At 37.5% G+C, this 26,473-nt stretch overlaps 1 protein-coding gene across 4 annotated transcripts in view; it reads left to right on the top strand.

The window, feature by feature from the left end:
• The window catches only part of LOC117435516 (oxysterol-binding protein-related protein 1-like), a 68,175-nt gene that overhangs the window by 26,106 nt on the left and 15,596 nt on the right, over positions 1-26,473 (top strand). Inside the window, exons 1-5 of one of the 4 annotated variants that reach the window (XM_034058770.3) lie at positions 2,433-2,503; positions 8,455-8,617; positions 10,636-10,798; positions 21,692-21,767; positions 23,854-23,988. In XM_034058770.3, the coding sequence (XP_033914661.1) occupies positions 2,486-2,503; positions 8,455-8,617; positions 10,636-10,798; positions 21,692-21,767; positions 23,854-23,988 (555 nt within the window). In that variant the 5' untranslated portion in view covers positions 2,433-2,485. Of the gene's footprint in view, positions 1-2,432; positions 2,504-6,127; positions 6,148-8,454; positions 8,618-10,635; positions 10,799-21,691; positions 21,768-23,853; positions 23,989-26,473 lie in introns of those variants that run through there. The other 3 variants (XM_059016665.1, XM_034920797.2, XM_059016672.1) reach the window with 3 other exon arrangements.

The following is a 26,473-nucleotide window of genomic DNA, read 5'->3' on the forward strand; positions in this document are numbered from 1 at the left end:
CAGTACAGCCTAATCAGAGAGCAATGTACCCTGTACCATTGTACTTTTTAAATTCAGTATAGTAACAATAAATGTTGCGAAGCTTACTAGAATATTAGTTGAAATAAATACACTGTAGCAGAGCCACATTGTGTGTTTTGGTTCAGTAATATGTACTTAAATATACCCACTTTGCTTAAATCTATATACAGCTTGTTTAATTTGTTGCAGCCGAACAGTCAGGTACATCACTATTTGTGGAGAGGCGGTTGCGGTATTTATTTCACATTCTTTATCAGCTGAGACATCTTTTCAAGTCAATGTGGTGATGTCATGGAAGTACTGCTTGTGTTTTCTTGGTTTGATAGGTCTCACATTACATGGATCCAGTTTAAAATGACATTAAGCCTCCATCTCTACATGCTCTACCTGGCAGAGTGCCTATAGTGAGGATCTTGGCGCAAACAGCAGCACTTCAAAATAATGAATAAATTTTTTTCTTTCAAATGTATGTAATTCATTTTAAAATGTTTGTGATACGGTTTTTACAGTATGGGCATTTTTAGGTGGATGTGAAAACGTGTCATTTCAGTAATACTGTACTTTTGAAAGAAAGAGTTTGTATGTTCAATAATAGGCCTTGTCATTGGTTGTTTTGATAGCTTTTTGTTTTCCTTGTTGTTTTTTAATATGATAAAATGTCAAATCTTGACATTTTACAATCCAAATCTGAATGTGAGTTGTATTTGCTTTTTTATCCTCTGATTTTGATAAAAACTACAGGATTGTGATTGTGACTCCCTGCCCCTCATTTTGTAGACAAGTTGGGGAGTCTGTTTCTGATCAGTAGAATAGTACAGCTTTAGCAGGTACGTGAACAGTTGCCCATATTTAACACTTTGTTTCATTATGTAAAAAACAATACTAACATTGTTATAGTCCCCATGACTAATCCAGCCTTTGAATGTACCTGCATATGAACTTGCACCTGCAACCCATAAAATCATCATTTCGAGATAACGGTTTACACAGTAGGGAAATACTGTTGAGTTAGTGTCTTGGGTAAATGTTGTGCTTACTGTGTGTTTGCAGAATTAACTAGATTGTGAAATTGTTTGATTGTTTCGGTTTTTATGTAAACATGCTGTCTAGAAATGTAACCTTTTAAATGCCCTAGGGCCTCTAGCCAAGCACAGTGATGCATACAATCCATTTTGAGGAGAGGGGTGGGTCAGTCCTTAAAGGAGTTGTAAGGCCAAGTCTGTATCTGTTGTGGTCATGTTCCCAGGATAGGAAAATTTGAACATGGGATGAATTCACTGTTTAATAAAAAAAAAAAAAAAAAAAGCGCAGCTGATATATTAAATGTTGTAAAGTATATTTAGGGCTTCTGGTTTTTGGTTTTAACCGATAAAACACCCCTGATACAAAAAAAATGAAATGTGTGATAGCCAATAAACACCGGAAAAACTGTGGAAATGGTTAATCAATTCACGTTGACTTTACCCTATTCCCATTAAAAAATAAAACCTACTACAAAAATCATAAAAAATACATTTCCCAGTGCTGCTGGGCAATGTCCCGCCTTCCTGACTTGCAGCTAGCATTGATTCGTTCTCAATACTTTAAACCCGCCCCAACTACTGAGTGACAGCACATTCCTGCATTTCTATTGGAGACTCCGCTTGCAAGATTTAAAACAAGATTACAATCAGGATGGAGGCTTGTTAGCGGGATTTCAAGCTGTATTACTGTTAAGATACAGAGGATTTAAAACAGAATTGTGGCGAAATGTACAAAAATGCCTACACACAAAAACTCCAGAAAAATGTGCCCGTGACCATAGGGATTTCGTTGTGGAAGACAACAATGGAAAGAAGGTACAACTTAAGTGTGCAAGTACTGTCGAGTTACTATTATACCTATTTTGACAGAAAAAAAAACAAAAAACGCTCAAGCATTTTGAAAAGTAACCAAAAACACTTATTTCATACAGTATATCAAAAACGAAAGCCCCGAAAAAAAACGATTTACATAAAACTCAAATAGCTAAAAATAAGCACTGAAAAATACAATTTATAAAACCTGAAAAACAGCAGCCCTAACTATATTGTAGTTACCGTGCTGTTCAGAAGTTTAGCAGATTATGTCTATATATGTGAATCAGGAGATGGGCGCTTCAAACCCTGCCTTGTTTAGAAATGTTTTTCCAACAGAACTGGCTGAAAGCAGCATTCTTTTAGCATCTTGTGAGAAAGGGAGGGTAAAGGACAAGAAAATCAGCCTGTAATTGTTTTGTAAGGTGGCTGTTGGGAGGTCATTGAATGACACAGCAAAGCTTTTACAAAGCAGTGACGCTGTGCTGCTGTTAATGTTACTGGTACTGCTGCTGTGTGTTGTAATCTTCCTTGTTGCACACTGACGGTTTGGTGGGTTGGCAGTGGTTGCTAACTTTCTATTGGAGAAGTCAATATTTTTGAGACCATAAAAAAAATAAGGCACACTTATGGATCAGACCTTAAATGTAAGTATCTGTTAGTGGACTGATAGCGTAGTTTTAAATGAACTGTATTCACTTTAAAATCAATCATTTGCATGAATAGTATGGGTAGAGTAAATCAGAGTAATAAGAAGAGGATGCAGATCTGTTTCACACTTTCATAGTAAATGGATGTTACTGTGTAGAAAGAAGCTTATTGGAAGCCAAAGTGTTTTCAGTTAGAGCTGATGTTCTGTTGAATGTGCATGGCATGATCCCTTAATAAACCAAATATTACAGCTTTACAATAACAGACAGCAAATTAGTAATAATGAAAAGTTTTTCAATATGGGTATTGAGTTAAAATTCAAAAAGTTATTTTATCAGACATGAAAATTCAGCAAATTCTTGTGTCTGCATAGTTGTGTACAGAACATTTGTTAAGTTTATAGGACACAAAACGGTCACAATCAAAACTGTAGTATAGTTTTTTTCAGGTAGGACTAACTACAAAATTTCCTTCGAGGACATATTGCAGTATATTGAATTGATTCTTTTTGTGTCCTTCAGCTTTACCACAAAATTGCGATCGATAGCCACAGTATTGCTTTTTTAAAAATGTGCAGTTTTATGTTCCTTTTAATAAATAAAAACCTTTGAAGGCAATAGCTGAAACATTTCTCTACTTGACTTGGTTTCTTACAAGGTGTACCTTTAAATAAAACCATGGGACAATAACTTGCTAGTAGCTGGAGTTGGTAACATGCAGAATAAATAAGTTAATTAATAACGGACACCAGCAAATCATGAATGTCTCATCATAAGTCAGTGTTATTGAGTTGTCCTTTCAGGAAAAAGACTGCATTGCATTATAACTTTAAGGAATAATTTTATGCATCTCAACACTAATGTTTATTCTACTATTTTAATGAATTTAAACATGGTGATGCATTCCCTTATTGAATCCGTGAATGTCAATTAACAAAAACTGACAACTCTGTGCAATTATTTAAAAAATAATGCTGTTTCCTGAACCTTTCTCTTGTATCCATAATTTAGTTTATTTTCTGTACCTTTACAGATACAGCTGCTTTTAAAAGTGACCAATAAAAAAATCAAACAACTATACTGAAGATAACTGATGTTTTCTGCCATTAAACACACCTAATTAGAATTGTTTTTTTTTTCTATTTGGTAATTTTTGTTTTAAATGTAGCAGCGCCATGAATCAAATGTATATAGTTAAATGATTGCATTTATTACATAAAAAACAGAGTAAAATGTATATATGATGACATGATGAATGCTGAGATCTTCTTTGTCGAGTCTCTGGCACCAACTAGATAATTAGTTCCCAGAATTCTATGCATGCTACTGCCCTAGGTGTAGGGGAAGCCAAATCTGTTGCGGCACACTGGGGAGCCAATGGGCAGAAAAGCAGGTGTGGCATTATCTGTATGGCTTCGCAAACACACTTCTCCATCTCGCACAATCCCCAGGTTTTCATTAGGGATTTACATCTCCAAACCTGCACTCGAAGTCTGTTGAGGCATCTCCAGGACAACCAGTGATGGGAGCCTCCAGGTGTTATCTCTTCCACTGGTAGAATACCTCTGTTGCTCCATTCTATTGATCTGTCCCCAAGTTCCCCCCCCAGTCCTTCCGCCAGAGGCTCTCTGGCAGATTTCTGAGGTTATTAGTGGTTCTGTCATGGCGAGAAAGCTCTTCCTTGAGGACAGGCATCGGTGGACATGTTTATATTTGTGGAGCGGGTGGCGGTTGTCAGTTTCTTGTTTTAGACGGTCATTATCTCCTGCTATCTTTCTTATGTTTGGTGGGGCAGTTCCAGCTAAGGCATGCAGGCAGTGTACCAGGTAGCCTTAAGGCACCTAGTGACGATACGGCAAGTATCGTTCAGCGCGATGGTGAATGGTGATCTGATTGGCTGGAAATAATGTGCTGGTGTATAGGTTATTGTTGTTCATGTTTCTTCCTCCAAGGCCATAGCATTTCTCATGATGAGTTGTAAGTAACTGCCAGTAAAGCATGTATCCTTACCCCACATCAGTATCATACCCCTTATCACTTACTGCTGGAAGGAGAATGCTACACAGTGAACCCTGCATTCTGCTTATAGTGGACTCTGTCGAGGAAATTAGACACACAGACTTGGTAGAAATGTTCAGACATTCAGCTTGACACTTCCCAGCACTGTCAAGTAGATATTTGAATAATTTGGTAGAAATATGCATATCCTGAATCAAATGAACAAATATCTGGGGCCTGAGGATTTATTTCAAACTTGAAACTGCATTCTTCAACTTCATCAACTGAAATTCTCATGCATTACCAAATATCAAATTACTTCTGCTTCGAGAACATGAAGCAGGTGGAGTCTGCAGCACGAAACTAGGCATCTGTACTGTCCTTATTTTTCACAGTGCTTAAAGCAGCATTTTGCTTAAAGCTCTTTGGGTAATTTGTTAATATGCTACAGGCTTCAGTGAACCCAGGGTTCATGTTAGGTTATTTTTAATTGTATCATAAATACAATAAAAAACAATCTGGGGGATTAAACAACAATCCCTGAATACCTTTTTACATTGTCTTAAAAAAAGAAGTCAGCCCCCACTTTTTTACTGATAAATAATGAACATGCACTGTACTAGATCAGAAACTACATCCTGAGTACTAAAAAGCTGCGAAGAGATATACCAGTTCTGAGTATTCTGCTTATGTACGTCCTTGCTAGTTACCTATATATTGGTAACATATAGAAATATTTGTTATACAGCATGTGCAATACAGTGTGCATTGGTCATCACTTTTTCCTTTCTCTAACACATTAACATATTGTTACTGTGTTAGAGAAAGGAAATCACAATATTAGGGCTGCTCCGATTTAACAGATTAATCGGACCGATTAATCAACTACAGAGTTGATCGCAAGTCATTTTTCTTTTTTTACAATTAATCGTGCAGAATTTGTTTTTTTTATATAAAATAAAATCAACCAATAGAAAATCTGCATTTTTTTCCACAGCAGTGCAATCAACAGTGAGAGGAGGAGGGATAAAAATATGCTAGGCCCTAAGCGGTGTAACAATAGCTGAATTTTGCGTGATATTGCTTATTCTAGTGATATTGAGAACGTCAAAGTAATATTTCAAATGACTTTTTACAAATATATAAAAGAAAAAATGTCATCAGACAAAGGAGGCATCATAGTCGAGTTGGTTATGAATTAATTTTGAAGAAGAACTTTCTCAGAAAAAATTGTAGATTTGTTAAAAAAAAAAAAAAAAAAAAAAAAAAAAAAGGGATTTGTATATCACAAATACCCGAACCAACACAGGAAGGGAAGGGATATACTCGCCGCTTCCAAAATTTCAATTATTAAAGGTATCCGTGGCTTACCGGTAGCTGTCAGTTAAAAAAATAATAGTGTCTTTTGTTCAGTATAGAAAAGGTGATATGGAACCACACTGGCTACAGCAATATAGGATATCTAATGAAGTCAGCACAAAAACATGATCGTTCTCAAAGTCACTTGCGAGCCACTGTAACACTCAAAACCCGGAGTGATGTTCAGCTGGATATGCAGAAGCATAGGGATACAGTACATCATAATGAGCAAGCAAGAACTGGCTTTCAGAGGGCACTAGAAGGCACCAATTCCTCAAATAGAGGTAATGATGTGAAATTACTTTCTCTGATACTTTCTACGACAGCATGTTAAGCAATCACTTGTCAATAGCCACAGTATTCTCGGATACCTGTAACAAGATTCAGAAATCAGGTATGTGACTGACAGTCGCCCAAATGAACAGTTGTTCTGTGAAAATTTGTTACATTTACTGAAGAAAAATAATAATAAAAATGCTTTTAAAAAGAGAATTCACATTTTTTTTTAGTTATCATGGCTTATAAACAGGGCAACAATGACTATTTGCATTGTATTTTATTACAGCAATTGCAAAAAAACACTCACAAAGACAGTTAATAATTAACTTGTGTAGTTTCCTAGTAACTGAAGACCTTGTATTCTGGGAGATGTAGTTGTTAATGTAGTGCGTATTTTGGATTTTTTAAAGCGTAAAACGTCAGGTATGCAGCTCATCTCGACTACTGACTATAGATATAAAAATAAATAAATAATAATGATCATCAACTCTTGAGTAAATGAGTGAAAATGGGCTAACTCATAAGAGTGCCTTTGTACTGAATCATACCTTATTTTTGCAATGGTGACTGCCAAGACTGGAATAACATTAAAAACAAATGTTCTGTCAGTCCTCATTTCAGAAATCCTGTTTCCAAAGTGGAATACAGGGTATGAACTTCTAGCTTTGTGACAGGAAAAAAATAACTTCAGTCAAACTGGAAATAATATGTAGGAAACAAATGACAGAAAAACCGAAATGTACTTGGTGTATGTGAATGTTGCTTGTGAGTTTTTGTTTTTGCTAACATAGAAAAAAGTGTGGTGAAATGGACAGTTCATAGTTTTACTTGGTAAATGGATAACATTTAGCGGTACCCTTGCTGTAAGACATCATGTTTCAATCAGATTGCACTATTTGATCAACTAAGTAAAACAATTCCAGGGTTGAACGAATTCGGTCTCGAGTAGCCTAATTACCCCTATACTGTCCTGTGTATTGTTTAAGAGTAGAAAGATTAGGGTGGTTATTTTGTACATGTGCCAAAACCGTAGTGTCACGCTGTTCCGATGCGGTTAGTCTTGCACTCTAGAATGTCACTACAGTGTGATTTTGTGATTCTTGTGGAAATTCAGTTCACACATTGATCATTAGTGGTTAATAATCTGCAAAGCAAACTCTAACTCTGTCGGATGATGTTTCTTTTTTGTTTTTCGATCAATATTGTTAGGATGTGCTCTAAAGTTTGAGTGTTCAATTTTATCCTCCAGTGTCACCCCCTTTAAACCTATTTGCTGCTATGTTACATTATATAACATTTTACAAGAAACACATTTTAAAGATGATATTTTCAACACAGGCTATATTAAAATCATAGTGGGCACTACACAAGATGATGTGTATTTTTTTTGAATGTTTTATAAAATAATACTGTATATCGGTGAAGGAGCAGATGACATTGGGCACTCGTTTGAAAGCAGATCTTTCACAGGAAGAACACCACATCTCCTATTGCCAGATCGGAAACTGGATCCTGCAGTCAGACCTTTCTGAGCCTGGCCTGGTCTTTTAAAAGGGTTATTGTTTTCCAGGCTGAGGAAACATGACCTGTGAGAGGTTGTTACATTAATGATGTAGTGTACAGTACCCCTGTCTCGATGAGTTCCGGCAGGACCCAGCACACAGGCTTCTTTTATGTTTTTAAATTATGTTCTCAAGGACCAATAATACCAATAACAATAACAATATTTTAATAAATAATGTACACCCACCTAGACACGTCAAGGCTGTAATTGTGAAGTGAAGCTGAATCACTGAATTTTGGTGTGTTTAATTAATGGTGATTCTTTACTTAGCAACATGAGAGTTCATGTTTTGCCTCTTTCAATTTCTCCCCTAGCATCCCAAAGAGAATCTAGAGGCCATCATTTTATATGTGGGGTTTCCTTTGATGGCAGGTTTTTTTTTAATTTATTTTTTTATTATTGATGCATGTGTATCTGGTACATTTTGATATCTAAACAGTTGCAGACAAAAAATGAATTTTGTATTTTTTTATGTCATCAATATACAGTGAATAATACACATGCAGACAGCTTTAAAGGTGTTGCTCATTGATACGGAAGTTGGTTTCTACAGCTGACCTCCGCATGCATTTCATTATAATAGCATGGTTCGGACTATGCTTAGTTCATTTTTTAGACTCCTCGGGTTCAGGTTTGCAAGAGTCTACGGTTCTATTCAACAAAAACAACTACGAAAAAGGCTATAAACCCAAGAAAGTTTTTTGAGAGAGTTTTTTTTGACACTACGTCTATTTACATTTATTTTAAGGTGCGGAGCTTGAGACTGGAGCAGGAACAAGAGAAGAGTAAGATTCTTTCTGAGGCTCTGCAGACTCTGGCCACTGAGCACCACGAACTAGAGCAATCCGTTGTGAAAGGATCTCCGTCTCAGAGCGTGCTTAGTGAAGATGAGTTTTATGATGCTGTTTCTGGTGAGTCGTCGGGTGCTACTCTTTTGGCCCTCTAGCATTGAATTTGCGGATAAGCTGTTGTCAAAGTTTATGGTTTTTGTTTTACCACTTCCATGTGTTTTGACTGTTTCCACTTATTTCCTGGTGCTTAGAAGTGTTGTAGTCCAAACTCACTCTAATAAGCTAGCAATAAGTCAAACCATGCGACTTACAGCAAAGGTGTGCAAACTAATTACAAGAAATAATTTCAGATGCATTAGGTGTTTATTTCTTTGTAAATGCATTTGCTGAACAAAAGTTAGATTTTACTTTTTAAACTGAAATATGAGCTCATTTGGATTTCAAGTCTAAAAAATGTTTAATTAATTCCTTAACAATGCATTACTCCAAAAAGTGACTTTATAACAGTGTTATACATGTGTGTATATAAGTGTGTGTGTATATATGTATATGTATGTGTGTAATATATATATATATATATATATATTAGTAATTATGGGCACCAATATCGATATTTTGATATCACGATATTGTGGAATTTAAAAGATCATTCTCGTACGAAAAGCTTGCAGAGAAAGCTTGTTAATACTGCTAAAATACAATGCAGTATAATCAAGTTTATTTTATATTAAGCTACAATACACTCAGACATACCAGTCATTGTCAGTCTCATAGGCAAAGAACAACCACACACTAAAGTATTATCGAACCGTTGTATTTCATTGCTTTGCGCTTAAGTACCAAATGCTATTTTCATGCTGCATTAAGTTTGGCGCAATTGATTTGTGCCGAATTTTGCCCCCTGCCCTATTTGAGATATGCTTATGTGTCACCGTTTCATTTCATTTTGTTTAATTTATTAATCACTGCAAACTTTCAGTAGTATAAGCGAGATGTACTTTTTAAGACATCAAAACACTTCTCAAAATAATGCTAAATTGGCCTCTGCAAGGGCACATCCACTTCTTGCTGCAGCCAGTGTTACTGTTTTAAATTCATGCTGTTGTATTCATTTCTGGATCAAAGATGCTGAAGTGAAATTGCTCCCTGAACAGCAAAACAGCTTTTTAGTGAATGAGTATATTAATTGTATTGAAAGCACTTATTCTCATTGCACAATTCAGAGGATCACTTACGCTTTAGTAAACAATATCATGCTACTAAAAAGTGATCAGTTGCACCTTAAGGTAGAGTACAAAACCTGTCCCTGGGGTGTACCTGGCAATAGGATATTTCTTATCGTCTTTTAACCAACTAAGCACAGCAAAATGTGACATTGGGTTAAAACAAGGGGGGGAAAGTACTGTAGAGGCAAAGAATCAGATTTACTTAAAAAATGATAGATCTTACCTAATATGTATAACCACATCACTTTTAGGTCTCATGATTTCCTATATAAAAGATGCACACAATACAGTTTTTTATTGATATTTTTGGGGGTTGTAAAACTCTTATAAGACACTCCACAGTAACCTACATGATGTATGTTTTTTCAATGTTCCTGCATTCCATTATGTATCTTCTTTATGGGCCTTAAATATGTTTAAAAAAACACTGCTATTTTTTTTTTTTTTTTTGTTCCTTAATATTTAAATAATCGAACGTTTACAATGTGTGTCTTTTAATATATAAAATATGAGCCTTACAAAATGATTGCAATAAATATTTTGGAAAAATTTACTGGAATTATTTAGTTGTTTAACTAAAAGCTAAAATTGTAGTGACTGCCCACTGTATTTAATGCTCCATCTTTTATTAGAAATGAAAACCTCGGGACCCCCCCAACATTAGTATGTACCACTTTGTTTTGGTCTTGATTCCCATTTAAGGAATCATTTATCTGACTTTGTGTGTGAAAGCTCAGAGGCTGGGCAAACATTCTTCAAGAAAGTTACCAGGTGCATGCTGCAAACAGAATAATATGCCCTGATAAGGTTTCGTAGTACGCCGCAGAGTCAAAGATGTGAGTTGTTGACTGGAGCGCTGGCAGCGGGCTGAGGTGCTTCATTAACATGTTTCCTTTTGCTTTTCCAATGCAGACTCTGACTCCGAACACTCTTTGAGTGGATTTGAAACCGTTACAAGCCATTCCTTTGACGAAGAACCCGTCGGCTACAGCAGCAGCGGCCGCAGCAGCCAGACCAGAATGGCAAATAACCATGGCAACGAGCAGCCCCAGTCCAATGGAATCAAGAAACGCAGGTGAGGAGGCACCGAGGTAAAATGTAATGCGCAGTCTGCTCCCAGTTAGATTAACCATACCTCTATTTTCTAGAGGCTACAGTGGATGTCATGTGCTGCCACAGATTAAATATAAATACAGCTGCAAGTGTAAAGAGATGCTTCTGTCAAGAACACCACAACATGAACACAATACATAGCTAACTGATGTGAAAAGACAATTGCAAGGTCAAACATATTTTAAGTGCTGCTTTTGTTTAACTTTTTGAATACTTTCTGAAAGACATTTGAAAGTAGGGGATGAGTTGTTTCCTGTACGTTTCTGTCCTTGCTGTTTTTATAAAAGAACATAGCTAAGTATCAGCTGGAGTTTAAAAAAGGGGACAATTATTCCTTTAGCAAATTTATCTGAAAGTAAAAAGGATTTTGTACAGATTGATCTGAATCGAGAAATACTATTCAGTTGCATAGCCTAAATGTTAATGACATAAAATGGATAACCCTTTTCTCTAATGTCTCTGTACTTTGGTCCATATCAGGTATATGTTTACTTCTCCAACTATGAACTGTAGTGCCTGTGTTAAGTATAAGAATATTTCCATATTCGGTATTTTTATATGTTGCCATATTTGAGTTTTCCATATTTTTTTTAAGCTAGGAAAATCTTAAGAGAATGTAATACATTATAGGAAAGTATATTTAGTGAGCAGGTGCTCTATAAATAATTGAGAGTAATAGCATGCATGAGCTTCAGCAAAGAAGGGTCTGCGAAAGCAACTCTATGTAGGGCACATTCATCATTAATAGGGTCACAGTGTAATACAATCATTCTTGTAATCCAGAAGTATACTGTGCTGAGTGATTGCTAGTGTGTATTGAATGGAAAGAATCAGAATGTACAGTGCTGGATATGAATTTTAATTAAAGTAATTCTCTGCTGTTTTTATTTCTATAATATATTGCACCTGTGACAGCCAGCAATTTATGATTATTCCAGTAGTTACTCTAAGAGCCTGAAACCAGACTTGAGTCCCGCAGTAAAGGATGGTGGCAGGGTGCTCCGTCCCTGTGTGTATTTTTGTGTTATGTTTTATGTTGTGTGTGTATTGATGCACGGAGTGTGGGTTATGTAGCACAGGTGATTTAAAATGTATATTTGTATTTAGGCACAGGGATTGCACAATCACTTCACCTGCAGATTAAAATGGGTATTTGTATGGGGGCACGGGGCGTGCATAATTAGTCCACGTGCAGACTGTGCCAAGATTCAATTGAATGATTGATTAGCAATCAAGTCTTGGCACAGCTGCATGAAAGAGTGAGTGCTTCACGCACTCGGGGTTGGTGTGTTTGCAGTGGAGAATGGGAGAAGAAATAAAAATGAAGAGATTTAAAATAACAATTGCTATAGTCTGGGGGCACAAATGGAAAACTGCTCCTAAACTGGAAATTCGTAGCACCCCCCCCCCCCCCCCCAGTGGTAACTTTGAGAAATATGGCTGCTTTTCTAAATCATGTAAAATTGTCATCCCGAATTTCTTAAGTCAAAAAAATGACTCTCCTTTTAACATATGTATAATTATACATTGTTTTTTTTTTATCCTATATTGATTTAATTATTGCAAATATACTTTAAATATGTTCTCTGCTTATTATTTTGTCTATGTGTAATTTATGAAATGCTTACAAAATGTAATTCATTTATTTAATGTGGTTCATTAGAGCTGAATGTTAAAGCAACTGGGACCTGCATCTTGCGGTGGTTGTAGAGATGCTGCCACTATTTTTCTGCTTTTGACCTCACTAACTATGCCCGCTGGCTATCTCTGTTCATCAGTGATATGAAGCTTCTGCCAGATTATGCCTCTGAAGTTCATGAGCAGTTTGTGCAAGGAAATCCTGTGGCTTGTCTAGAAATAAATTCAGCAAAGTCTGGACAGACATGGCACTTGAATAAACAGTAAAAGGGGGTATAGTGGGTTTAACTTAAAATCCAGGAGCTTTATCTAGATGGTTCATCACTGATCATGAGCGCTCCACTATCACATCTTCATGAAGGTAATGTGTGATATGATAGACTCAGATGTTTCACAAGAAAACACAAGGAGGTAGCACCACGTCACATGCAATGAGATGAAGGAGATGTAAATAAGATGGTTAACACCATCGCCAGCTCCTTGACAACCCATTTGATTTTAATGCTGACTTGATAGCACTCACCAGCATTGCAACTGGCAGTGTTGCCCCCGCAGAGGTTGCCACCAAGCTTATTACTGCGAATGATACAGGAATCAAAACAATGAAACAGTTTGTGGAAGACAGACTAAATTCAAATACCACTGGATTCTTTGAACCATTACACAAGCTCAACATCAAGACATGTTCTTCTCTAAGCAAGATCAAAGTTAGTAGTGATAAGACAGTGACTATCAATGCAGACAGGGAGTTGTTTAGCCGTCTTGTAGTAGCTGCACAAACAAGAGAGATTGATCTGAAGGAATTTTTCACACATGAACTTTCTACAGTAACATATTCTCTAGCACACTCTGATGGTACCCTAAATAAAACTGCAAAGAGTACGCTGTTGTCTGAATTCAAAAAAAAAAAAAAAAAAAAAAAAAAAGAGAGAGAGTGTATCAAATGCCAGCATCTAACATTCCCACATCTTGGATAGTGGGTGACATGGCTGTTATACAAATGGTCGGGCAAGGAGGTGCACCTAGCTTTGGAGAACTTGCTGAGTTGGTCTTCAGAAATACGCCAGCCTCTACAGAGTTATGAGAGCTGCAAAAGAGTAGATATCGTCTTTGATCAATATGATTCAATTTAAGCTTTTGAGCGTGCATGAAGACAATCCTCACAAAGTAATAGTCAAAATCCATTGTCCCAAAACACCCATCCCAACGCAGTGAAGTTGATTGGAAATCTCAAGAATAAAGAACATCTGGTAAAATTCCTGTAAGAATTATGGTGTGATATGGCAGAAACTTTACTTGGCCCAGATCAGAAAATGGTTATTGCAGATGGATTCAAGGACAGCCTCATTGCTTGCATGGTCACTTCAGATGGAGTTGTAGACCAAGAAGATCTGTTCCCGTTGCACGAAGATGCAGATACTCGGCTTCTACTTCATGTTGTACATGCTTCACAAGAATACCCTTGTGTAATGGTGTGGTCTCCAGACATTGACATTGCAGTTCTCTGTGTACATTTTATTCTCAAGTTGGAAGCAACTCAAGACCTTTGGTTTCGAACTGGTGTGAAGGATAACCCACACCATAGCTGCTGAACTTGGCCAACAACATGCAGGATGTTGCCAGCAGTACACACATTGACTCGGTATGATTCAACCAGCAGTCTTGCAAAGGTTGGCAAACTAAAGCCATGGCAGCTTGTCAGAAAGAATCCACACACCTTTAGAAGCCTTACCAAGTTTGGCACTATGGTGGATATATCTCCTGCACAGTTGAAATCAGTAGAACTTCTGATAACCCTTCTCTATGACCCAACAGCTGACTTTGGATGTAAATGATGTGCGATATAAGCTTTTCTGTTGCAAACATGCCCGGAATGAAGCCCTCTCCCCAACATACCAAGCGTGCAAATTACAAGACCCTTATCTGGAACCATGCCTTGAAGGCTTAGCCTGACATCTCCTCCCCAATTGGAAATGGCTGGCATGACAAGGATGGACAAATTTCTTCAACACCAATGACACAGACACCTTCCCCTGAAGCACTCCTGGAACTCATTACATGTGGGTGTGAAAAAGCCAAGTGTAAATGCAACTGCAGTTGTTCCAGACAGAGCATGGCATGCACACATGCTTGTGTACTGGTGGTGAGGACTGTTAGAATCCTCATAAAGTTTTGTGTAATTAAATATTCTGTGCATTAACATGTTTTTAAGTAGTGAGCCTTATTAATCATTTTTGTCAAGCAAGTCTTTTTTATGACTATAATTTATTTTTGTATTTTAATTAATAATTTGTGTCAAACATTTACACGACTAAAATGTGTTTTTGTCTTTGAAATAAAATTGTTAAAATCCCACTTTATTGGTCATTTCTGCTTTCAAACGTTCCTTGACAACTTAATTAAATTTTTGTGGCCTTGCACTTTCTAAAAATGTTGTTTTGACATAAGTACAAAAATGTTGCATTGGCATACCTTGCGACCACTTTACAACACCACATCCACCCTAGATAAGCACGTAAGGGATACTATCAAAATAACATAGTTGTTGCTTTCTGTACAGGGGGTGCTACGTCGTGAAAAATTTCTGGCCTGGGCCCCCAGATTACTACTCGTGATGGAAGGACCAGCACGATACTTGTTTGGGGTTTATCCACTGTCTGTTCTGTCTATCTATTTATTTTGGCCAACGTGCCGTTTGTTTTGTTCGAGTGTTTTGTGTTTTGTTTGAATGTTGTGTTTATTCATTTAATAAACAGGCGCAAGCAGCGCATTCACTGTACAACTCTGTGTCATTCAGTTCCTGGTCTGACATCACCACGCGAGCACTTCGTGACAAGGACACTTGACAGCAATTTGCTGTTATGCAACTCAAAGCAGCAATAAAGATGTGCTCTTTTTAGTGCATCAGCATTTGACAGGTTATGGTAAAATAAAATAAAATAAAATTCTCCATGTTTGAAATATTTTTATGTGGCCCTTTAACGGCTTGCCTGGTGATTTTAAACAATCCTATCATGTTTACTGTATGCGTTTATAATTCGTTCTGTGGAAACTTTTTGTACATTTGATAAGCTAATACATGCCTACAGTACATCATTTGGATAAGCTTGATATTTTGCTCAAAGCTAGAGGATACTCTAGCTTAAGCAATTAAAATAAAATTGAGAGGCAAAGTATAAGGCAGAGTATTTGCAAAGTGCATAGAAGGCTGTGTGTCGATTTATGAGTTGATCTTTTGGAAAGGTCATGATGTGGCCACAGATATACTAAGATAAGATTGAATAGATAATTTAGCGATTTTCAGACATTGACTGAAAAAAAAGAAAATTGTTATCTATATCTTGAGAAATGCTGATGCAGTTGTTGATGAAACTTGGTCAAATTCCTTAGAAAAGTTCTCAAGGGTATCAGAATATAGGTAAGTGATGTACTTGGACATTTGCACAAGCAGCTATTCCACAAGTGGTGGATTTAGGTCATGGTGAACTTCTGTTGCACATTACTGACCAGTTGGCTGACCTATTGTAGATTATAACTGGGACTACATGAGCATCTTATTTTAAGACGATTTTTGAACAAGATTGTAACGTACGTGATGTTTCTATACATTTTCTTGTGTGGATAGTTTTTTGTTTCCCTGCAAGTTTGTGATTTATTAATACTTTGAAAATGTGTGCCTTCAAAAAGGTTAGGCTTCGAAACACACATTCATCAAACAAACACTGAAAACACTCGCCCACTGGCTAATTTGTCTATAATCATTTGCAAACACAAATATGTAATTTTCTAACGTGTAATTTACTTTGTTAGGCAACCCTTCTAGTACTACAAGCTGTGTATGCAAGTCAGAGTGACCTACTTTTGCGTGATGCTACTAATGTGTGCTGGCAATGTGTGTTACCTACATAACATGAGATTGTATTCCTTTAATGTCCACTGACTTGCCAAATCTTTCAAAACATATATACAGTATTTAACAGTATGTCACTGGCAATGGAGTGAGACAACCAATACATTTGCTTGGCTATGTCTGCTGTCAGATATAATAAGAGGACTTAATCGATGGGAAAAATGTTATATTATTTGAAGCCCTTATTCAAATAAAGTTTAATTATTTTTCAAGGAATTATTTATTGCATGGTAGCACCTCCCTTGTCTTTGGTTGTTTTTATGCATTTTTGTTTTATAATAGCTTTTCTTATTTTTGTCACCTTCATCATTTGAAATACAATTTAATTTGTTGCAGATAAGCAGCATGGCTCTCCAGGTGCTTACTGCTACTTTAAGGCTCAAATGCTGACTCTGTCCTGGCTAGATATTGTAGCCGTCAATAGGATTCAAAGTCATTCTGTTTCCATTACATCTCTTTATCCAGGTCGTACATTCTGTATGTAACCACCCCCAGCCCCCATTGTAAGACTTGAATCATGCCTGTTCAATAAAAATACATTCGGTTCGCTGCATTGTTTATATTAATGTTTTTCAGTTTTTTTTTACCCAAAAATGTGCTACAGGATATGTTCTTCTAAATACTTTTGTCCTTTTTTTTAGAGCACAATTTCCAGACTAATTTCTAAACTTTTACTACTGGCCAAACACATGGGTTTAGTGTTAATATTCAATTCATTGAATTATCAAAGTTTATAGTGAGGGTATGGCCCTGACTGAGAGATTGTTATCTGATATTCTAGTCTGGCAAGGTCAGTTCCATGTGCGCTACATGTCCATGGTCAGATTTAGTGAGGATCAATATACTGTATCCACCTGTAGTAATCGCAGCTAATAAAATAATTCCATAAACCTTACCAATTTTGCAATTACATTAGCTACATCTATGGCCTAAGGTTTTGCATCACCCTATAGAATTAACTAATTTTGCTTTATAAAGTCGAATGAAACCTGCTGAAATAACATTATGTTAACATATTGAATTGCATACTGCTTTGTGGTTTTCCATATACTTAACATTTCAAAATCGAACATGAATTACTGTACAACTCTTATGGTTTCCGGTAGAATTTTACGATATTATTTTGTAGTTTCTTTGATTACATTATGTTAATGTGTTTTTTTTTGTTTTTTTTTTATTATAATGTCAGTTCTAAAATTCTAGGTGATGAAAAAGTTTTGGCCATAGCTGTACATCATATTGTTTAAATATATTAATATATTAGTATATTATGTTTAGATTTGTGGCCTACAGTTTTTTTGTGTAGTTTTCTTTCCTAGACTAATATACAGATCTGCGGTGTCGTTAAAAGAAAAGGCTTGCCTGATACTTCCATGAACATTCATATTCACACTTGCGTTAACACAGACATACACATACATACACTCTGGTTAGATTTTTTCCACCGTGCCACCCATCACCCATGCAGACTTCAAAAGGTAAAGTATTGCAGCTCCAGAGCTACTACACCTAGCGGTATAGGACTGTTATTTGTATATACAGTTGCCACCGCTTAAAACAGGGGCATTTGTGTTAACATGGTTCGCCCACAGGAAGCGATGAATGGTATAAACTTCTACTCAATAACCCCAATAACAAGTACAGTAATCCAAACAAACACATGTGTATGCGGTTAAATCTTAAGACACACATTACACTAATAAAAAAAGTTTATTAAAGCCTAATAAAAAGTAAGTGCAGAAATGTACAGTACAGGTAGGCTACATTACTGCACATTGTTTCCAGCGAAGAACTCTGACATGCATCTGGAAGATCTGTTTTTGCCAGTATGGATGGCAAACTTTGTCAGTGTTTTCTAAAAAAAAATCCCAATTCGGCTTTATATCAATACTGCTCCATAGCACACCACAGTGTTAAAAGCACAGACACAGCTGAGAATTCTTCCTCTGACAACCTTTCTGGTGTTATCCGTTTCGGTTGTATTTTCGTCAGCACTCTCCTCCTCAACTACATTGTTTGCTGACTGACAAAGTTCCAAGCATGCTTTAGCAAGCGCACAGCATCTAACAGAGACATTTTATTTAAACACTGAATTTTCGTGCTGATCGCTTTTCTCTTTCCAGCCAAGGTTGCTGTTGCAATCAGTGCTGATGGTGTAAGGATGGTGGATACTGTATATGTATGACTGGTTTACATTTTATTATTATTTATTTATTCGCAGACACCCTTATCCAGGGCGACTTACAATTATTACAAGATACCACATTGTATGTAAAAATAATTACCCATTTTTACAGTTGGGTTTTTAGTGGAGCAATCTAGGTAAAGTACCTTGCTCAAGGGTACAGCAGCAGTTTTCCCCCCACCTGGGATTGAACCCACAACCCTCCGGTCAAGAGTCCAGCCAAGCCAAGCATCTGTAGGGTTAACTGCAAACATAAGATATCGAAAATACGCCTTCACAAAACATTAGTCTCCTGAATGTCGTTTAGTTCAGATGTTATGATTGTACTGTATTTTTTATTTTAAGTAAGGGGTAAACATTTTCTTCACTTATAGTAGTCGTGTTCTGTCTGCTTGGGTAACATCTGCTGATATTTACACTAGAACAGGGTTAAAGGCTGAATCAACATGTAATCCCTACTGCAGATAAAATACTCTCTACAACCCATCATTTCCAAGTCAACAATACAAAAAAACTGTTCTATTAAAACTCATCACCGTAGCATTTGATTTTTTATATGTTGTGTGATGATTTCCTCCCCTTTAGTAGCACAAAGCGAAAGCTCTGTAGCCCCATCTAACAGCCCTATCTCCCTTCCGTGCTTAGACTGGAACCAGTTCAGAGTGGGAGACCTAAGACCAAACAAGTCAAGGTTGCATGTATGCAGACCTCATAGGGACTTTGGCTGATTGGTACGAAATGAAACAATACTTTTCTAAAAGCTTATTATCTGTAGATTCAAAATATGTATGCTGGACATCTATAGCTTGTAGTTTTTTGGTAGTAATTTGCTTCCAAACAGAAGCACTATCGAACAATATCATACGTTTTTGGTGGATGTGTGGGGTTGACAACTCATACTTAAATCCGACTATCTTATGCAATACGCATCAAATCATTATTCACTACACACCACTCTTCAAGCTCAGAGGCCTGTGTCCAGTGGCTTAGTAATCAAATTGCTACAGTGATGGAATAGCATTATTTTTTTCAGTTTTGAACCAGGATGACCTGAGGTGCAGGAGAGCCAGCCATCAATTTCATATCAAGCTTGCCACCCTCTCCTGCTGTCCATCCGTGGTTGTTCTGGGGAGCTGGCACATTTGGAGCTGCTACCAGACTATGTCTCCATATGGTGCTTTGGTAGTTGGCTCTCAGAGCATGTTGGTAAAGACTATCTTCACATGGAGGCAGCTGTCCTGATTCCACTCAACTGGAAGCAGAGTTCATTCACGTGACAGATAGGAGTACAAGAAGCGTACAATCTAACTGTATGGATTCAATGCAGGATATACTTGATGATGAGGATAGTGAAGATGAGTCTGACTAAAAACTGACCCTGCAAATGAAAAATTCACTTACAAATTTGTTGGTCTTTGAAAAGACATTTGTAGTGAATGCATATTAGTGCAGAGAATCATATAATTTGTTTAAACTGTTCTGTTACGTATATTAATCTATATCAATCAGTAAAACTGTGTTAATGCGTTTTTGTTGCTTACAGTTTTATTTACCCAACAAATGTTAGATTATGGTTCTTAACTTTGAAAAATGTCAGAAGTGTAGAGGGATGCTATCACTTGCATAATTATATAATAAATATGTTACTTGTATCACTTCAGAAATTTGGGTATTTCATGTGGCACAACCATTAATGTTTAAAGGTTCAAAACTAAAAAAAAATAATGCTATTCCATCACTGTAGCAATTTAATTATTGAGCCAATGGGCACAGGCCTTTGAGCTTGAAGAGTGGTGTATAGTTAATAAAGATTTGCTGCGTATTGCATAAGATAGTCGGATTGAAGTATGAGTTGTCAACCCCACATATCCACCAAAAACTTCCAGTATTGTCTGATAGTGCTTCTGTTTGGAAGCAAATTACTACAAAAAGGCTACAAGGTATAGATGTCCAGCATACATATTTGGAATCTACAGATAATAAGCTTTTAGAAAAGTACTGTTTCATTTGGTACCTCCAATTGGTACCAATCAGCCAAAGTCTGGTTCCTGGCTTATGGACTAATAGGGACTGAGATAATGTAATGTGCAGGAGAAGAACATACCAATTTTGAGGACTTGTGTTCTAATGATGCCTCACTGAGGCAAGACCAGATATGATCTCAATCTCAACATTGTAAATATTTGTATTCTTAGATATTTATCAGATATTGGTCACGTAACTAGAAGGGGGTACCAGTCAGCTTACAGTAGTTTCTACCAAATTGGGGTCCAGTTTGAAAGTGAACCGTTATAAACATTCATTCTTCCCTAATTTTTGAAGTCTTTAAATCATATGTAACACAAAACCATTATGAAGTCCTGTTACCAGGTTACTCTGTGACATTTGAACCCTCTATCAATTAGATTTTGTATTCTCATTAACCAGGCAGGTGCTCACAGAGTTTTATTTTGGAGTGTCCATTTATTCAAGTTTAATGTGCCACCTCAGATACTTTTGTGTCATTGAGCATACAGTACGGTACCACATTTTAACTTTGTCACATTTATCTTTTACAAATAATGGTTCAGATTGCATTTTGTTAATATTTACTTTAAGGAAAATTGAGACAAACCATGTATCCACATTGACCTTGTTCAGTCCAGTGCATTTAAGCATTAAGACACGACGGGGGATGTGATCAACATGAGATACTTGTTTTCAGTCTTCCTGCAAGCTATTTATGTACTGTGTATATAAAACCAGTTGCTGATCTGAGGCCCTATGGGAAGAACTTAATGGGCTCCTCTGTGGGCGATCCCAACCTAATGATCTTTCAGGGATCATATACTTAAGAATGAGAAACATTCATAACATGCCTACTAATAGGAGTAAGCAAATGCTGTATATATGGCCTTGTCAAATCATACATTAGTTAAACATATGCTTACAACTGCACACCTTCTGTTTTGTAAGGATTACAAAATAATTGTTAGCATGCAAAATGTTTTTAAGATGACAAATTGTTTTTACCTGCCCTGTTTAAAAACCTACCTGTGCCACGACATGCTTGAGACTATATTATATTATATTATATTATATTATATTATATTATATTATATTTTATTTTATTTATTTCTTAGAACAAGCTTACCAGCACCCATGTTTTCTAGGAATGATTTCAGTATCTGGAGTATCCTAAAAAAATGCATTGGAATGGTAAGTTATTGTATCTTCAAGTTGTTGTACACCTGGAGATTATTCTGTAACTCTTGGAATAAGTGAACAGCTTGGCTTTGCATCTTATGATATACGTCTTTATTAAGATGGCAGCCAATTGTGAATCATTCATGATGTTTTATTTGTATTTTTACTGTTTTAGCTATAGTTGAAAATGCTGTGTGCAGTTCATAGATTTTCTGTGCACAAGAAGAAACTTTTGGTTGGGTAAGAGGGCTGACTAAATGGAGAAGCCATATGTAATTCACTGTAAGACTCGGACAGATATATGCTTATAGATTTGGTTGTATTTAGAATGTGCAGTAATAATTTTAATGATGCTTTAACGCAGAGGATGGTACTGGAGTTCAGTAACAGTACAAATACCTGTTCTAATCCCAAACAAAATTAAGCTGTGCATAGACGAGAGCAGTGTGTGTCATGATCAGACCAAGCTCAGATTTGTAGATATGTCTCCTTGATCCCCAATTAAAGTGAGCTCTGAACAGCTTCATAGGACAAGCTGTTCTACCCACTTACAGTGGGAATAGCAAGATACAAATCATAATTAGTAGCATGACTGTACTGTATACATAAAGAAACATTAGCATTTTTAACATCATCATAATAAAAAATAAAAAAAGCACTACCTTAAAGAGTAAGTAGCGGGGTTCAGAGAAATATAGCATTGTATGTACCCACGTGTTGATACAACTGTTTAAATAATGTCCCTGTAATGTTTCTTTTCATTGTTCACATCCTAACGTTTTACACTTAAATGTAAAGTCTGTTTCAAAGGTATTTTCAAGGTGTCAGCCGAGTGCGCTCGGGTTTGAGAACGGGTGTGTCCCTGATCACTGCAGGAAGAGCGATTAGAAATACAAGAGCTCTGACTTTGTGTTCCGTGTGACATCATGGGTCCTTTTTGCTGCGTTGCCTGTTTGGCAATGTGGGCAATACTCCTTACACTATCAGCTATAATAATAATAGTTAAGGGTAACACAGCAATAACTATACATGATTTCACACGGAACACAAAGCCAGAGCACTTGCAGGTGTTTGTTTGTTTTTTTCCTGCAGTGATCAGACGGCATGCCTCTGATCTCAAACCCCCTTTGCAAGACACTTAACTTCTAAGTGTAAAAAGTTGTCAGGATGTTAACAATGAAAATAATAATTCCAGGTACATTATTTAAACAGTTGTAGCAACACATGGGGACGTGTATGCTATATTTTTAGGAATCCTGCTACTTACTCTTTAAGGTATATAGATAGTTACACAGATAGACTGCAAAAAAGTGGATGTAAAGTAGCAGTATCATGTTGCCAGATTGTTTAACAAAGAGTGTGTACACAGTATAGAGAATGTGATTAAATGACACCCTAAAGAAATTACAGAGAAACACACAGTATTATCACTGTTGTGTATTCCAGTTTCACACTCCACTCTCCCTCTACTGGTTTATCTTGTGTAAGTGCAAATGGTATTTTTTCCTGCCTTGATATGTCATTACAGGCATGTCACTTTTTCAAGCTTGGTATTACTGTATCCTGGATACAGATCAGTGTCAACCATTCAAGAGAGATGGTTAGAAAACAGGGAAATCCTGAATCTGTGAACGTATCTCTGGTTTTCATTTTTTTATTTTTTTATTTATTAAAATATTTGTGGATTTGAAATGTGTTTGAATGTGTATTATACTGAAAGATGTGTGTCTGCATTAGCCTATAAAACATGTTTTTTTTGTGTTCTTTTTTGTGTGTGTGTTTTTTTTTTTTTTAAATCCTCAAACCACTTTATTTCATTTTATACACCAAGGGTTCTTTCAACCATACTAATGCAAAATACAAGTGTGGCATGTATTATACCCAAGTTTGCAACATATTAGGATTCAACAATTGTAGATAGGTGCATGTAAGGGGCTGTTCCTTTATGTGTTATTCTACAATTTAGGCTTACAGTTAACATTGTCAAATTACAACTCATATACTGCATGTTTAAGGAAGTTATTGTTGGTATCGCCATTTGGAACAAAAGCTTCCTTTTGGATTATTTACTAATGCCAGTGTGATATTGTGCTGGCAGGAGCTCTCCAAGATCACCATGCCTGTGATCTTCAATGAACCTCTCAGCTTCCTGCAGCGCCTCACAGAGTACATGGAGCACACATACCTCATCCACCAAGCGAACGCTTCCTCAAGCTCCATTGAGAGAATGCAGGTACTCTTCTCCCCCCTTTTATATCTTTACATCAGTTATCAGGCTCAAAGTTTCTAGTTTGAGGCTTGTGAAAACATGAAGGAATGCTGGCTGCTAAGTGGGCAGTACCCACCTCGAGTGAGAATCTCAAAACCACGATGACAGAACCCTGTCATAGGATTAACTACGACGCGGCTGCATGGTGTCCACAGGCTTTGTTTGTAAAAGATGTTGCCCGTTTTGAATGCGATTTATATTTAAAGTCCCATCTACTACATGTGGATGTTACATAATGATTTGGTTTGTTATTAAAATTTAAAGCGTGATTCCAATTTAACAAAACTGCTTATAAAGCTTTTTTAAGGCTATTCAGAATGAACACAAAGCTGCAATGTGTCAACAGGTAATACAACTGGTATGCAATTTAACAGTGATCAATTATCTGAGTAGCCCTTTGAAACGTTAGGTTATTATCATAACCCTGGTTTCCTGAAATAGAAATGTAACCATTACTGAATTGGTGTTTACCTCCGAAACCTGAATATTCTATACCAAAGCTGCTCGGCTGAGTCATGCATGCCCACGAGGGTATAAAAGAACTGTGCGCACAGATCTCTGTGTCATTATTCTTTCAAGCCTGCTACAATCATGAACGCAGCGACCTTGAAGGCTAATGGTTACATTTTTATTTCAGGGAAGCAGGGTTATGATAATAACCTAACGTTCTCTTTCAAGTACAAAATGTAGCAATTACCTAATGGGTGAATATACCCAAGCTGTTGCAAGGGCAATATTGCAGAACGACTGGAATGCTACAAGGCTAAGCCAAGAGGCTGCCTCGTATGTTACCATTAGGAACCCCAGTAACAAGCAGGCTAAAAAAATAGAGGGAGAAACTCTCCTCTGTACCGTGTTGTAAGGGTCGACTCGGAAGCCGCCCTTAACACTAGTTCCAAAGCCAGGGTTTTGAGGATCCACGACATTTAGTCTGTAGAAACTAGTGAAGATATGGGGAGTAGCCCATACCGCTGCATTGCATATGTCTTTGAATGCACCCTGGAATAAAGCCCACGAAGTTGTCATGTCCCTGGAGGAATGGGCAGTGAGCTTTTCTGGAGGGGGCAAGTTGGCTCGCTCGTAGACAGTCCTGACTGTGTGTGCTATCAATTTGGACTGCCTCTGTTTAGACAGGGATTGACCATGGGACTTCATCCCATAGCAGACAAAAAAATTGTTCGAACTGCCTCCAATTCTCGTCTTGGCAACATAATATGCTAGGGCCCACACTGGACAGAGCGTATGGAGCTGCCGTTCTCTGTCAGTCTGGAAAGGAGTTGGATGGAAAGCATCCAATTTCACAGACACGGTTGACATGCCGAGATAGTCTTCGGCAAAAGAGTAGGATTGGTAGGGAGCGTAACCTTTGTCCTTCTGCAAAAATTAAGCAGGCTTTCGGAATTGAGAATGACTGACTGACTGCATCTCACTCACTGGCTTTGCAGAGATTATTGCAAGCAAGAAAGCCGCTTTGAGTGATACAAATTTCAGCTCAGCTGAATGCAAGAGCTCAAAGAGGAGGCTACGTGAGTTCATCAAGCACCATGTTAATCCTCCAGCAAGGAACAATATTCTTCATGGAGCTCCTTTCAAAAATTGCTGTGCCAGGAAGTGAGCCCCTGGGGAGACCAAGTTAATTTTGACATAGCAAGCTGAAATAGCTGCCATATAGACCTTTAATGTAGAGGGGGATTCCCCTCGTCAAACAGGCCCTGCAAAAATTGTAGTATACCTGCCATGGGACAGGTCGTGGGGTCAAACTCCCGAGGCAGGCACCACATCTGAAAGACTCCCCACTGGGAATGCATGGATGCTACTCTGGCATTTTGCAGAGTGTCAATAACCCTTTTGTACAGACCCAGATGGCTCAAATGCAGCCATTCAGGGGCCAGACCCAGATGTGCTGTCTGACTCCATGTCCTCAGAAAGGAACGCCAACTCCTGTTCTGCTACCTCCTCAGAGGCGGCAATTGACAGCATGTTATCCTGCTGCCAATCTGTGCTCGTAGCCCCCTGGGACCCCAAGCGGACAGGTGGAGCAGGCGACGCTGAACGTTTATGCAGTAACTCTGCGAGCACCGTTCCTTAGTGGAAACTGCTGCCTAGAACTTCACCATCTGCTCCGAGTCCATCGATCGTTTGGAACGGCGATTCTTCTTCCTCAGGGGAGGAGAAGGAGAGGCAGAGGAGGATGAGGAAGACTGTGAAGACGGCTTCCTGAGTGGGCTACTTTCCCGGGTGCGTCCGATCTCCCTTGGCACAGAGCCATGTGGTGAGGGTGCAGCCACGTCCATACCAGAGGGTGATGGGAAAGAGAGCTGTGCAGGTGTAAGGGACGCAGAACTGTCTATAGAAAGATGCACAAAACTTGCAGAAGCTGCGGTTAGTCCTTGGCATGCTCTGACCCCAGGCAGGAAAAGCATCTGCCATGCTTGTCCTCAACGGGCAG

Source organism: Acipenser ruthenus, chromosome 3 (assembly GCF_902713425.1).
Source record: "Acipenser ruthenus chromosome 3, fAciRut3.2 maternal haplotype, whole genome shotgun sequence".
Classification (NCBI taxonomy): Eukaryota; Metazoa; Chordata; class Actinopteri; order Acipenseriformes; family Acipenseridae; genus Acipenser; species Acipenser ruthenus.